Genomic DNA, 12,500 nt, shown 5'->3' with positions numbered 1-12,500 from the left:
GTAATCTAAGAAGGCCATTCAGTTGCTTTCCAAGTCTTTCTTCATTTCTGCCTAAACCTGCCTAGGAGCAGGGGGTGCAGTCAGACGAGCTGTGTCCCCTCTGGTTAGTGCTGTAGGAAACAGGGTTGTGTAATGAGGCTCCGCTCTTCCTAACGGCCTTCCCTCTTCTACTCAAGTGTTCCACGTATGTTGCTTTTGTTTGCTCGTTTTAAGGCAAAAGGATAAGCACACATGCCCAGCAGGAGGGAGCAGAGCTGCACAGAATGAAAGATTCAGATTTACTGACTACATTTCACACAATCCTACAGGTTTAAAAATAAATCCTTCCTCATTGTTGGATTTGCAGTGTCTGACTCACGCTTTACCAAGTGCTGTAAACATGGAGAATGGGACTGTTTATCTATGAGGCAAGGCACTGTATCTTAACTGACCCTTTTCCTCCTTGAAAACTTTCTTTAGAAGAGGTTAATTATATGGACATGTGCTCCAAACTGCAGTTTGGACTGGAACTTTTTTCCCTTTTCAGCCTGTGCTGTGTTGTCAAATTATCCTTCTCGCAATCATGCTTACAGGTCTCCTTTGAGTGAGTATTGTCTACTGTCTTTAGTAGTGCACTTATTAGCACATGCTTTAGATTTATGAGACAAAATGCAGAAGAGTGTATGCAGGGTGCAACTGTGGCTTTTTAAAATCCCAAATTATGGTGTAGCAGAGCCTGGGAGATGGCTTTGCGGACATCTGCCATGAACTGCTCTCTGCTTTAAATGTCACCTGCGGAGCTACAGTAACCTCCAGCAGTGCTGGAGGAAGGGATGGGCTGGAGGATTGGTAGTGAGGCTGTTCTTGCTGTATTCATCCCTCACAACTCTCATCCCAGCAGTGTGAATGTGTACATATGCTGTGGGGGTGTGCTGGCAGGCACAGCCTCTGCGCTGGGGTAGTGAGACACAGAACAGCTCCACTTGATAACAAGCACTAAAGTTTCTGTTGAAGCATTGGGTTTATGTGAGGCCTTGTCTCAACTCTGTTTCTTCGGATCACTTGTACTCCAGTTTTGCAGTGAGCATCACAGGGGTATTTGTGTTTCTTCTGAGAAGTTTCTTTGGTTTGTTAGGTGGCTGGTTTCCTTCTCTTTCACTCATGTACATTTGGCTTTAAAATGCACGTACTACTACTAAAAAGTTTCTTGCCAGTCCCTACTGGAAAGGGAGTTAAATAGAGACACGCCAATAAGAAGGCAAAGTAGGGCATGACAAGAGCTGAAAGGTTTTGTTAGGATACCATATAATGACTAAAAATAAGTTTAAATCCTTCCTGAACTTCAATTCTTGCCTCTTTCTGTCATATTTAGCCTCAGCTTGAGCAAGATGAGACCTGATGATGCGTAAAGGAATTAAACTTGTGTAATACCAAAAAGGAGAAAATTAACAGCAACAAACTACTGTCTCTCTCTCCTCTGCTAGGACTGATGTGTGCTAATCCAGATAATTCAGATGCTTTTGCCTGAGATGTGCCTAAGCGAACTCCATATCCCTTCAAACTGCCACAGAATAAAGTCTCTGGGAATCAGTAAGAGCGTAACAGAAGCTGAGAGACGTCGCATGGCTGGTATTCTTTTTAGACAGACTTGAATGACCCAGGGCATCCTGCCATTTTTATTAGAACAGAGGAAATACTCAAGCTTGACTTTAAAGTTCTGAGCAATAGAGACCTCGCCTTGCTAAAGCTTTAGTGCTTAACGGCCCTACTCTTTTTTAAAAATTGTACTTTAATTCCCCTCTGAAAGTCTCTACTTTCAAATGCTTCTTACTGTCTAGATTCTTCTCCCTGACAGTGGCTTGACCATGTAAGACATTTGGGGTTGGGTGTCCACTGCAGGATGGGAGGGGGAAATTGTTAGGTGACAACAGTCCAAGATAAATGTATCCTTCCAGTCCCGCTTGTTCAAAAAAAAAAAAAAAAAAAAAAAAAGCTTAACTTTGTAACAGCAAGCTTCATGCTGGGTCAAAACAGATAGGGGATTGTTTATCTTTAGCCTAGAGCTGACAAATCTGACACAAACACTTTGTCACACGCCCTGGTGAATTCAGCAGAAACATGACTGTATCCCTAGCTTGGTTCATGTCAAACTTGCACTTCTGGAAGATTGGATGTACAGAGAATCCAGGACTAGCTATCAGGAAAGTGCAAACAAAGACTCTTGACATGTCCCGGGCATTTATAAATTATGAGTAAATCTTACATCTCCCTTTATAGTGCCATTGCAGCGTTAAGGAAGGAAAACTAAACCTGCTTTTCTTGCATCTTCAAGTCTGAGTTAGAGGCATCTGGGAGGAGACAGCTGGGAATCTTGCACTGTCTTAGGTGGATTAATAATTGTGTTTGTATTGTGTATGCATCTTTGAAGCAAAGCTTCATCCACCTGAGTGTTCAGTGTGAAGCCTCTCACCAGTCCTCACTATGTACTGGAAACAATGGAGGAAGAGAACAACTCTAAATCCTACAAATTAAGACTCCTCTTCCCCTAAAAAAGGCAAATTCATTGTGTTGTCCTTCTTTCTTTCTACCTTTCATGCCACATGAATCAAGATTTTTAATGTGAGGCATCTTTCCCTTAAAAGGGGAAGGAAGCTCTGGACTCTGTAAGCCTTATTTGTGTCCTCTGACACTTGCCCACCTCTAAGGGTGTGCCCTACGTTAAGAGCAGGCTTGTAAAAGAGCATTTGAAGGGCTCCAAAGGGGTAGAAGAGATGCAATCAAAGCATTTTTTGGGATGTGTTCAGAGATGATGAAGGGTATAGTAATGAGAAACTAGCCAGAGTTAATCTATGCTAAAGGTCTTTAATTGAAAGATATGGTCACCAATTGATCTGTTTCAGCATCTGAATCATCAAGAACGAAACTCTCGAAAGAGGAGATGCCAGGGAAGAACATCAGGGTTGGCTTTGTGCAGCAGCTATCGAGCATCCATACTTGGTTCCAGAAAGGTAGGGTTTTCAGGACTTGATATTGGGACGACAGTACTTAAGGTCGAAAAGTTGCAGGACATCAACTTTAACGCATGATGTTTGATGAGCTATAACGTCAGGTCCTTTAAAAACAAGAGAAGAAAAAAAATATACCATTAGCTAATACCTAAGATGGTGTTAAGTGATCAGTGCATTCATTGGCAGCCCTTAATATCTGCACTCGTGTTTTTGATCAAACTGAGCCGTCTTGAGTACCAAAGCCATTATCAAAGCAACACAAGCAGCAAGTAGGGGGAAACGCTGCTGGGTCAGAACGCAACATCCCATGCCTGATCTGTAGAGCGTCTTTCTCATGGCAGGGTTTGCAGACAGCTTGCAGTAAGGCTCAGAGTACTTTGCTGGCGCTTCAGGATAACTCTGAATAAAACTTGGTTCCTTCATATATATTTTAAAAGAATGTCTTTTTTCCCCACAAGAAATTCTATTGCAAGTGATCAAAACAGGATTATGGCACGCACAGCAAGACAGTTGGCTTATACTAGTCTCCATAGCAATAGCTGACATTCTACAACAGTGTGTTTTTATTGCTCTGAGCAAGCAATGTTTTTAATAACCGCTGCAATATTTTACATGTATGAGTGAAAGATTCTTTTGTAGTCACCCAATGCAACTGGATCTCTAACTCAGAAATGATCACTCACAAAGACATGCTATTTAATGTTCTTTTGATTTTTCCAGTACAGAGGGGCACTACTACACCCTCTAGGCTGTATTACTGTGTGTTATACTGTTGTGCTAGTACTAATTTATAGGCCCTGTCAGGCTTTGCCATTATTGGAGATTCCTATGGAGTTCAGGTCACTAAACTCCTAGGTAATGGGATCATTCCACCCCTGAAAAACCTACAGGGAATGAAACAACTTGGCTTAGTATTGTGAAACACAAGTGTTTGGTGGGATTCCTCATTAGTCTCTCAACTGAAGGATAGTGGTTCTTAGGACTACCTTTTTTCTTTACCTTGGCATTACAGATGAGGTCAATCTGCAAAATTCTGGGCCAAAACTTAAGCCACCTTAAACTTTACTAAAAGGAGTAGTAAGGGTTTGGATTAGATAATTTATGAAGGTTGTGACTCAATACTGTTCCAATCCTCATCTGCAGAAATACTGAGCCCTTTCTGCAACTCCTGAAGTTGATTTGCGTCCATCTCTAGTTGGAACAGCAGCATTTGTGTATTATTGCCCAAGGGAAAAAAAATGCCTGGTTAGTTACAGGCAGAATTCATTTGCTTGCACTTACTGTGAACTTCAGTAGCCACGAAGGTTCGGAGTCCTCTGCACATAGCGAAGATGTCTGGTCCATAAGACTTGAGGTCACGGACAGGTCTCTTGACGATGTACGTGAGCTCCTTTATAGCTTGTTGTTGAATTTGCAACTGCTAAACAGCAAATAACATCATTCATCAAGATCAGTGCCTTGATCCATTTAACACTATGCATATTCCTATTTCTGGAATGATGACTTGGTGCTTGATGTTTTGCTCAAAACTGTATTTTGTACAGTCTTTTAATCCACTGTGTGACTATGGGCATAGCGAGCATTGCAGACAGCTCCTGCGGCAGATCTTTCTAGGGTAGTCATGGTAGAGTGAGGCTAAAGAGAGCTGGAAACTCAATCAAACAGCTGAACAAGAAGAGTAGTGCAGTCAATATTTTAACACAAGACCTCCTATAAAAGTATTTCCTCAGTCACTAACCTCTTGCCCTAGAGGTACTCAGGTTGTAACTTGGAAGCATGGAAGGAGAAGTCTATTCATTCAGTCTTCTAAAACGGGAGCCAAAGAGGGCACTAGCAACGCTTGGCAGGTACCTTTACACTAATGTTATCTGCAAGTAGTGCTTATGACCTCTTTGAGAACGCTGAGGGTTTAAGTGGGACAGTTTTTTCTGAACTGCTCCAGAGTGCTTTGTTTCCAATGAATTTCAAATATATTTTCCTACTTGAGTGCTTTGTCATTTGGATAAAGTGTTTGGATGCCTGTATTTTCTCTTACAAACCAGCAGGAAGCCTAGATTGTATCTCATTATGCAGCTGCAGCCACAGGACTCCTGTTCTGGCTCATGCAATTAATACGGAGGAAAGGCTGTTGAATGTGGCTATGCCCTCCTACACCCTGAGGGAAAATGGAGGTCTGAACAATAGCATCTGCAAAGCAATGTCCCAAAATGAAAAATGAGATTTTGTATTGAAATGACTCAGAACTATTTTTAGATATTGCTATCCAAAAATACTTAATGCCATTGAAGGTTTCCGAATATAAACCGTTCCTTAGCAGCCTGCAAACCTAAACTTCCTTGGAGAAAACGTAGCTGGAGAAGGATGCACCTTCTCTTTTTCTTTTGAAAAACCATCGCCACGGCAAATTCCCAAGCCACATTACTGTTCAGAAGAACAAATTCCTGCCGCTCGTGAAAATCTCATCTTCTCAAGAAAGAAAAAGCACAGTCAAGAAACAGCTTGATGAACTCCGGGGTAAAAGACACACTTAGCAGGGATGACTGGGATTGACACAGGCTTTCAAAATTATGGTGAAATTTTATCAAAGGGTTCCTGAAAGCCCACTCCAATATGTTGCCTCCTTGCTGGTAAGCAAGGAGTCGAGATAAGCTTCAGGGGAACAGAGATGCACCTTAGTACAAGCAAGTCCGGAACTAGCTACAGGTGAATGTTTTTGCTCAAGCCTGTACTTACGTAAGTCTCTCCTTTTTCTTCCTCACCATGCCTTCTTGCCCTTTAAAGCCAGGATTTTTATAAGGACTCAGTTCTCAGACTTCAAGAGAAGCCAGTGTCAACAGAAGGTTAGTATGCTGAATACTGAGATAAATTTTAAAATGACTGTGCTAATTCTGTGGGCTGAACTCATGCTAATATGGTGCTTAGTTCTTTTGAAAAAGTTTTGAAAGCTTGAAATCTTATTTAAACTTTTTTCCTCATCACTGGATTATTTGTTCTTCTGCAACTAGAGCCACCTAAAAAAATTATTTTTTTAGCCTGCAAACAATATGAGATTACGAAGAGTACCATGCCAAAAATCTAAAATCTCTAAACATAAAACAATATTAAAAAGCAGTCAATCTAAATAATCTTTCAAAACATTACAAAAATAATCTAAATGATCTAGAACATTGAAAAAACAGGAAAACCCTCCACTGCAAGCATCTGAAACAGGGTATTCCAACTTTTCAATGGTTTCAAATTATGTTAATGTAAAATGTCACTGAAATTGTTACAACTTCATAATCAATCGTGTGATCTAAATGACTTTTAAAGTAACTGTTGGTTTAAAAGCTTTTGAAAACAGCCATGTGTCTGACATCAGTTTACTTTGCATTACTATATGACTTTACAAGTAACGACTCCTTTTTAATCTTACGTTGCTCTCTTCAGCCAGTCTGGGAAGTTCATCAAGGGTAGGTATCTCCTTTCTGTCCATTAGGGAAACGAAGCAAGTTTTCTCTGGCATCACTTTGGTTCCAATAAAGCCCTGTAAAATAAAGTTATTGACAACTAGGAATTCAGTTTTTCAATAATTAAGATTGGAATAAAGTCTGTGTTAAAAAAGTAATAAACGCAGATAATTTTTACCTCAAAATTTGTGTTCAAAATATGAAGAATAAAGAAACAAATCCTGTATTTTGGTCAGCTTTGTAGGAGCTAGTCTCCTTGTACCTTTTCTGAAAAAGCATGTTTCTTGCCACTCACCATATCATAGTTCAGAATGACTTTTGATGACCTGTGGATGCTCTTTTCCTCGATAGTTGCCACGCGCCAGTGCTTATTGATGGTCAGAATTTGGTAGCCTCCAGTAATGGAGATTTTCCTGCTTAGTGCTTCACCCTGTAACTAGAAAAGGAAAGTCTAAAAGTGTTGTTTAATTTTAGGTTAGTTAGTTATCTCCCCAAAGCTTCAGAAAATCACTGCTATAATAGAATAAATGCTGGCCCACAGGGAGTGCCTTTAGTGACCACAGTGTTTTCAAAATGACAAAGAATTAAGGCTGTGGCATTCTGGAGTAGCCATAAGAATTCTTTTAATAGATACAATGAATAATTTCTGTATCTCACAACTGTTATCTGGTGGGTTTAGAGTTTTATGTGTGAAAGAACTTTTAGATTCCTTTCCTCCAAAGGCATGGGGAAAGAAACAAGTAAAACTCAAGAAGCAGGGAATATAGAAACAGCAGCAATATATAACTTGGTCTCTATACTCACATCATCAGCAAGGGCTGGGGTCAGCAAGAGTCCAAGAAGGACGGTAGTCACAATCTGAAATGAAAAATGAAGACAAAAGTGTAACTGCAGGTCTTGTCTGACAAATCTGGTCATGAGAATCCTAGTGCCTTTTTCCTAATCTGCTGTTTAAGTGTACTCCTTGGATTCTTTTTTGCTTTAATATTGGAATTACAATCACCTGAAGTGAGTCATCCTTGCTTTATCCTAGAATAATGCAAACTAGACACATAGTAGGCTGCTTTTTTAAGAACTGATTCTGAAGGTGCTCGAGACCTGTATAGGCATATACGGGTATTTTAGAAGAATGAGAAGGAATTTAAATTTCTTCTGCTTAGGCATTACAAGAAAGTGCTTGATCCATTAGCGCATCGCTACAATTTTGCAAAAGCATTGATGAAAAGGGACATGGATTGGGCTTCCTGTAGATTGAATAATATATAGTTAAACCTTTAAAAAAATCCCTACCTCTTCATCTGATTAGGGTAATAGAGTCTGAGTTGCTCACTCTGGAGGAGAAAAATCTCCCCAGAGAACACCTTTTTGCTATAGACAGCCATAGGCACTTCTGAGAGATAAAGGCAATGTTTTTGAGTCAAAGTTTTAGTTTATAAGGAGAAGAAAAAGCATGTATACTCACAGTGAATTTCATCTTGACTGCAGAGCTGATGCTAGTGCAGGCAGAATGAACAATGTGAATGTCCACCTTATATATGCTTTCAGAATTAGGTGTGGAACAGTTAAGTGTTGAAATAAAATTATTTTGTCATTTTTATCCCTGTCTGCATGTCACTGATAATTATTTCCTGCTCTAAGTACTTCATAAATATGGGGATTGTACTTCTGCAAATTTTGAACTGCCAGAGTCTGATAATTATCAGATAAGAATCCATTTGCAGTGAAAAATTAAATATGTTTTATAGTAACTTTCTGACATGTACTAATTACTTTTGAAAATTCACATTAAACTTAAGACCAGAGATAGCCTAGGGTTTAAAAAAACAAACCAAAAAAACAAAATAAAAAACAACCAAAAAGCTTTGCAGTAGACAAAATAGGAGCCTTTGTACCTTCCAAAATGTATTGTATGTTACCATGTAACCCAGGGCCCACCAAAATATATGGCCTAAATACAACATTGCCACTGAATTGTTTAACATTAAATTGGCAGTTCAAGCTGAAACATTACATGTATGTGCAAGTCTGTGAATGTCTCTTTGTTATTTTAAGTGGCAACCATTTTTTTCACCTTGCCTCAGCTTATTTTCTGTGGTGATGCAAATAATTATTGAAAGAGGTGATTGATTCAGTTATGGAGGGTTTTGAATATCGGGTTTTTGTGTCAAGTTGCTCAGTTTTATGTTGTGCACAACCTGAGCCTGTGGCAGGGAATCACTGTGAAGATTCCAATATTACTTTTCAACTGGAATCCAGCATGTTGTTTTTAAAAACGGGCGTTTAATACATAAAAGTAACTTCTAGCCAGAGCTGCAAGCGCAACATGAAATTAATTACGATCTCAGTTTCACTGAGTCGAGTGTGCAAGTCCAAAGGGACTTTTTTTGGTACATACCTTTACGCAAAATGGTGGTTATATTCTTGGTTTTTTACAAGCAGCAGCGCTTGTAGGGATTTGTGTGAACAAACACAGGTTTGTGCGCCGGCTCTGAGGGCTGACCGCACGCGCCGTCCTGCGCTTGTAGCGCCGGGGGGGAGATTAAAACAGAAAACGAAGAGAAACGTGGAGAAAACTCCCTACGCAGCCCGACAGGAATTAACCGTTTGCTGAAGAAAGAAGAGAGCTTGCTTTTGCTCAGGTGCGGGAGAACCGAGGCGGAGGGCAGAGAAGCGCAGACCGGAGGCGGCGGCGGGCGGGAGGGTCTGAGGCGCCACAGGAGCGGCGGCGGGGAAAAACGGCGGGAAAAGCCGCTGAGGCGGCGGCGCGGCTGCGCCTGCTCTGCCCAAGTGACCGTGGGGCAGCTGCCCTGGCACATTTATGCCATTCCAGCTTTATTAATTTACAGTTGTTGAAGTATTTTTTCGTGAAAGACTGGTGTTAGACCCGCTGTCAGTGTCTCAAATGAGAATATATATTTTTGTGTTTAAAAAAAAAAAAGTTCCCTCACAAATCAGGTTCAGCATCCCGAATTTGTCTTAAAATACATGAGGGTATTCAAATACATTCACTAGATTATATTATGGCTTTCTAATTATACTCAAGTCGCTCTTGAACTTTGTCAATAAAGTTTTTCAGGAGTTTTCAAGTGTTTCTGCCTGCTGTGGGATAAGAGAAAAACATAGGAGTAGGACTTAGGATAAAATCGTGTCACTTTGTAATGCTGATGGGTGGCCCTCAGAATTTAAATTACAATTTTAATTAAATTAGGGAAGGTGAAGATCTGGTATTTTCGAGACAGCCCAGGTTATCAAAGTGATTGTTACAGATCATAGAAATTGTGTTGAGTGATAAAGGTCAGGCCTCATTTTTGTTGAGAAGGATCTTTTCTTGTAAAGTAAACAACTCCAGTCTTCTGCACTGTTACCTACATATCTCTACTTACAGGGACATTTTGAGAGTCACCGTATTGGTGTCTCTTCAGGTTCACTGGAGCCTTTGCTGTCATGTCTCTACTTAGCAATTTCTTTTTGACTCTTGATCGCTTCCTGATCCGTCTAAACCTGGATCAGTTTAAATTTGAATAACGAACATTGTGAAATGTAATGACATCCCAATTAGAGCAAGAAACTTGTCAGAATGTAATATTGCAATTAAACTCCTTGGGTCTGGAAAAAAAATAGTTATTGGTTCAGTAGTAGTTCCTTGTCTTCTGTAAAGTTTGAATCGTTACTGTAGGAGATGTGGTTAATTTAAGCTTTTCATGGAATAATAAAAAGCTCGGAGATGTATTAAGCATCATAATATGTAATGCTGTAGTAAAAATAGGAATCTATGTGCATGAAGTTAAAGTAATTTTGTCAGAAGATGGATCTTGTTGCAAATGTTTTGTGCCCTCTTGTGGAAATTTTGGCTCCAATAAAACAAATTCCAATAAAAGGGCCTCTGAGCAAGGAGGGAAGGTGAAGCTCTGGTATTTTCCAGGCAGACTGTTACTGAAGTGATCATTTTAGACAAACTAGTCCCAGCCATTTTGCCTTAGTTTTGATCTAACTATAATTTGACTCTTTTTTTGCTTCCCACATTAAACGTTTATCAAACATTGTTAAGTAACATCTGTATTCAACTCCAAACTGCATTTAATACACCTATCAGTTCTGTTAGTCACAGCTTGATTTCTGGGTTGATCACAGCAATAGTGCATCTGTCTATTTGTAATTGGCCATATTGCATTGCAGTACTTGTTTTTAAAATAAAACATTAGTATGTTAAAATAAAACTTAGTATGTTAATAGGAAGTGAAAATAAAAATAACTCAGATATGCTTGCTTCTATAAATCTGGGCTTCAGACCGTATTACCTTAAATATGGCTATGAAGTAGGTATAGCACCATTTGCTGTTAGTAGTGAAGAATAATTGCTTAAGGCAACATGTGAAATCTCACTGGGAAATTGTACAGGATGAGGTTTAAATGCCAAAATTGGGATTTTGCAAGAACACTAGTTCAGCAACTTGTCTTTGGAATTGCTTCCACTTTCTAAAAGGATTTGTAAAAATACAGCGCAGACCAATGCAGGTTGATGATAAATTTTACTGAAGCACAATAACTTCCACACAGATCAGAAGAGACATAAATGATTGAAAATGTGATCAAGAGAAGATTATCAGGGAGAAAAATCTTCTTCATGGGTACACATTTCTATGAATTTTCTTCCTCAAAACTTCGTCGGGAATAATTAATCACAGTAATGGACTGGCCGTTCATAAATATTGACTTCCAAGCATGAAGCATCTCCCTGTAAGAAGTTTGATCCTGAAAGAAAAGGGAAAACTGATTAGATTTGGACTGAGAAAATAAGAGAACAATGTAGCTGAAACTTTTCCAACTTACTGTTGGAAATGTACCAGGAAATGTCACTTAAAAATTGAGCTGCGTCTTTCTAAACTTACACTACAAGCAACTGTTAGTGCAGTCTTTTTAGACAAATCTAAGCTGCAAATTAGGTTTTAAATCTCAGAATTGTGCTGTGGCAGGACCTGTGGTAGCTAGGTATTGTATATGCATGAAGTTGCCTAAAAAATTCAGACTTGTGTCAACAGCTAGAGCCCAAAACCTTCCTGAAAAAGCCTGGTCTCCAGGCTGTATGCAGAAGAGTGACAGACCTGCTGCTTTCCTTATGTATGCAGTCACTGATTTATTAAAAGTCGTAGAAAACCACTGGATTTCAGTAATTAACTTGCTCATCTCACTTAAATCTTTTTCATTCTTGTTTGTAATCTTGTTAATCTTTATTTTGGAATACAAAACACTGTTACTGGTATACTCACCAACAGCTGGGTAAGCAAAGTAAGAGGGAATTCCTCTGCACAGAGCTTGAATGCGTTTTCCGTATGGGCTCAAGCTTTGCAGGCTGTTTGTTGAGATAATGAAGCGATTCTCTCTGGGTGGCAGTTGGTAAGGTCTCAGTCCCTAAGCATCAGAGAATCAAACCCAGAAAACAGCATTTAGAAAAACCAAGAGAAAAATTCAGAGTTCTGAATCTCTACGTACGTCTTTGCTAATGGAGAAGGGGTTATTCAAGTGCAATGCAACTTTTGAAAGACTGAGCTCAGCCCTGCTGAGAAACGTGTCTTCAGTTCTTGGACCCTTTTCTTTGTGGGTAGGGAACGAATACTTTTCACAGGCATTTGATTAGTTTTCTCACCACTTTGAGTCACCATCCTACCTTTTGTCCTTGAGGTTGTGCAGGAAACTGTTGATCGAGCAAAAAATTTTTGTCTATCTTAGCAATGACGCAGCTGTTTTTTGAAAATACCTTGGTTGCAGCGTAGCCCTATTAAAATAAAAAAAGCTTTTTGTTTCAAACAATATACAGTGAAGGATAAGCGCATTGCCAGAGAGAAGCTAGTTAAAAAAAAAGCTTTATACAGTACAAATAATCATAGGGGAGGAAAATATTGTTTTTCAATTATATTGTCTAGGTAGATGTCTCATGGAGAATCACAAGGGACTTTGGTAAAAGGTAAATTGTCTTCTCCAGTAATGCCACATGTATGATATGTTACACTGCTGAAGTCAGGTGAAGGAATTCACTGCTGAAAACATCAGTGCAGCATAACAGCAG

The 12,500-nt window shown here is 39.5% G+C and overlaps 1 protein-coding gene and 1 long non-coding RNA gene across 2 annotated transcripts; both read right to left on the bottom strand.

Annotated features, from left to right (window-relative positions):
- Positions 1–2,996: 2,996 nt before the first annotated feature.
- Positions 2,997–7,940, bottom strand: GKN1 (gastrokine 1). The gene is made up of 6 exons (XM_074852225.1): positions 7,899–7,940; positions 7,241–7,294; positions 6,732–6,872; positions 6,384–6,513; positions 4,269–4,385; positions 2,997–3,091 (listed from the first exon to the last, which is right to left on the bottom strand). Exons 1-6 carry the CDS (start codon positions 7,908–7,910, stop codon positions 2,997–2,999), a joined length of 549 nt encoding a protein of 182 aa, XP_074708326.1. The 5' UTR covers positions 7,911–7,940.
- Positions 7,941–10,946: 3,006 nt separating this feature from the next.
- LOC141935725 (uncharacterized) lies at positions 10,947–11,830 on the bottom strand. Its single transcript, XR_012626616.1, has 2 exons — positions 11,704–11,830; positions 10,947–11,188 (listed from the first exon to the last, which is right to left on the bottom strand). It is a non-coding gene; the product is annotated as an uncharacterized LOC141935725 (long non-coding RNA).
- Positions 11,831–12,500: the final 670 nt, after the last annotated feature.

The sequence above is a fragment of the Strix uralensis genome, chromosome 28, assembly GCF_047716275.1.
Source record: "Strix uralensis isolate ZFMK-TIS-50842 chromosome 28, bStrUra1, whole genome shotgun sequence".
NCBI lineage: Eukaryota > Metazoa > Chordata > Aves > Strigiformes > Strigidae > Strix > Strix uralensis.
The sequence above is the reverse complement of the archived record's forward strand: the minus strand, read 5'-3'. Positions and strand labels throughout refer to the sequence as shown.

Bases quoted from the DNA above. Each gene is read 5' to 3' on its own strand.
- GKN1 (XM_074852225.1), bottom strand. The intron at 6,514-6,731 runs GTGAGTGGCAAG...TTTATTTTACAG, and splicing joins TCATTCTGAACTATGATATG to GGCTTTATTGGAACCAAAGT. The intron at 3,092-4,268 runs GTAAGTGCAAGC...TTGTTTTTAAAG, and splicing joins CGTGGCTACTGAAGTTCACA to GACCTGACGTTATAGCTCAT.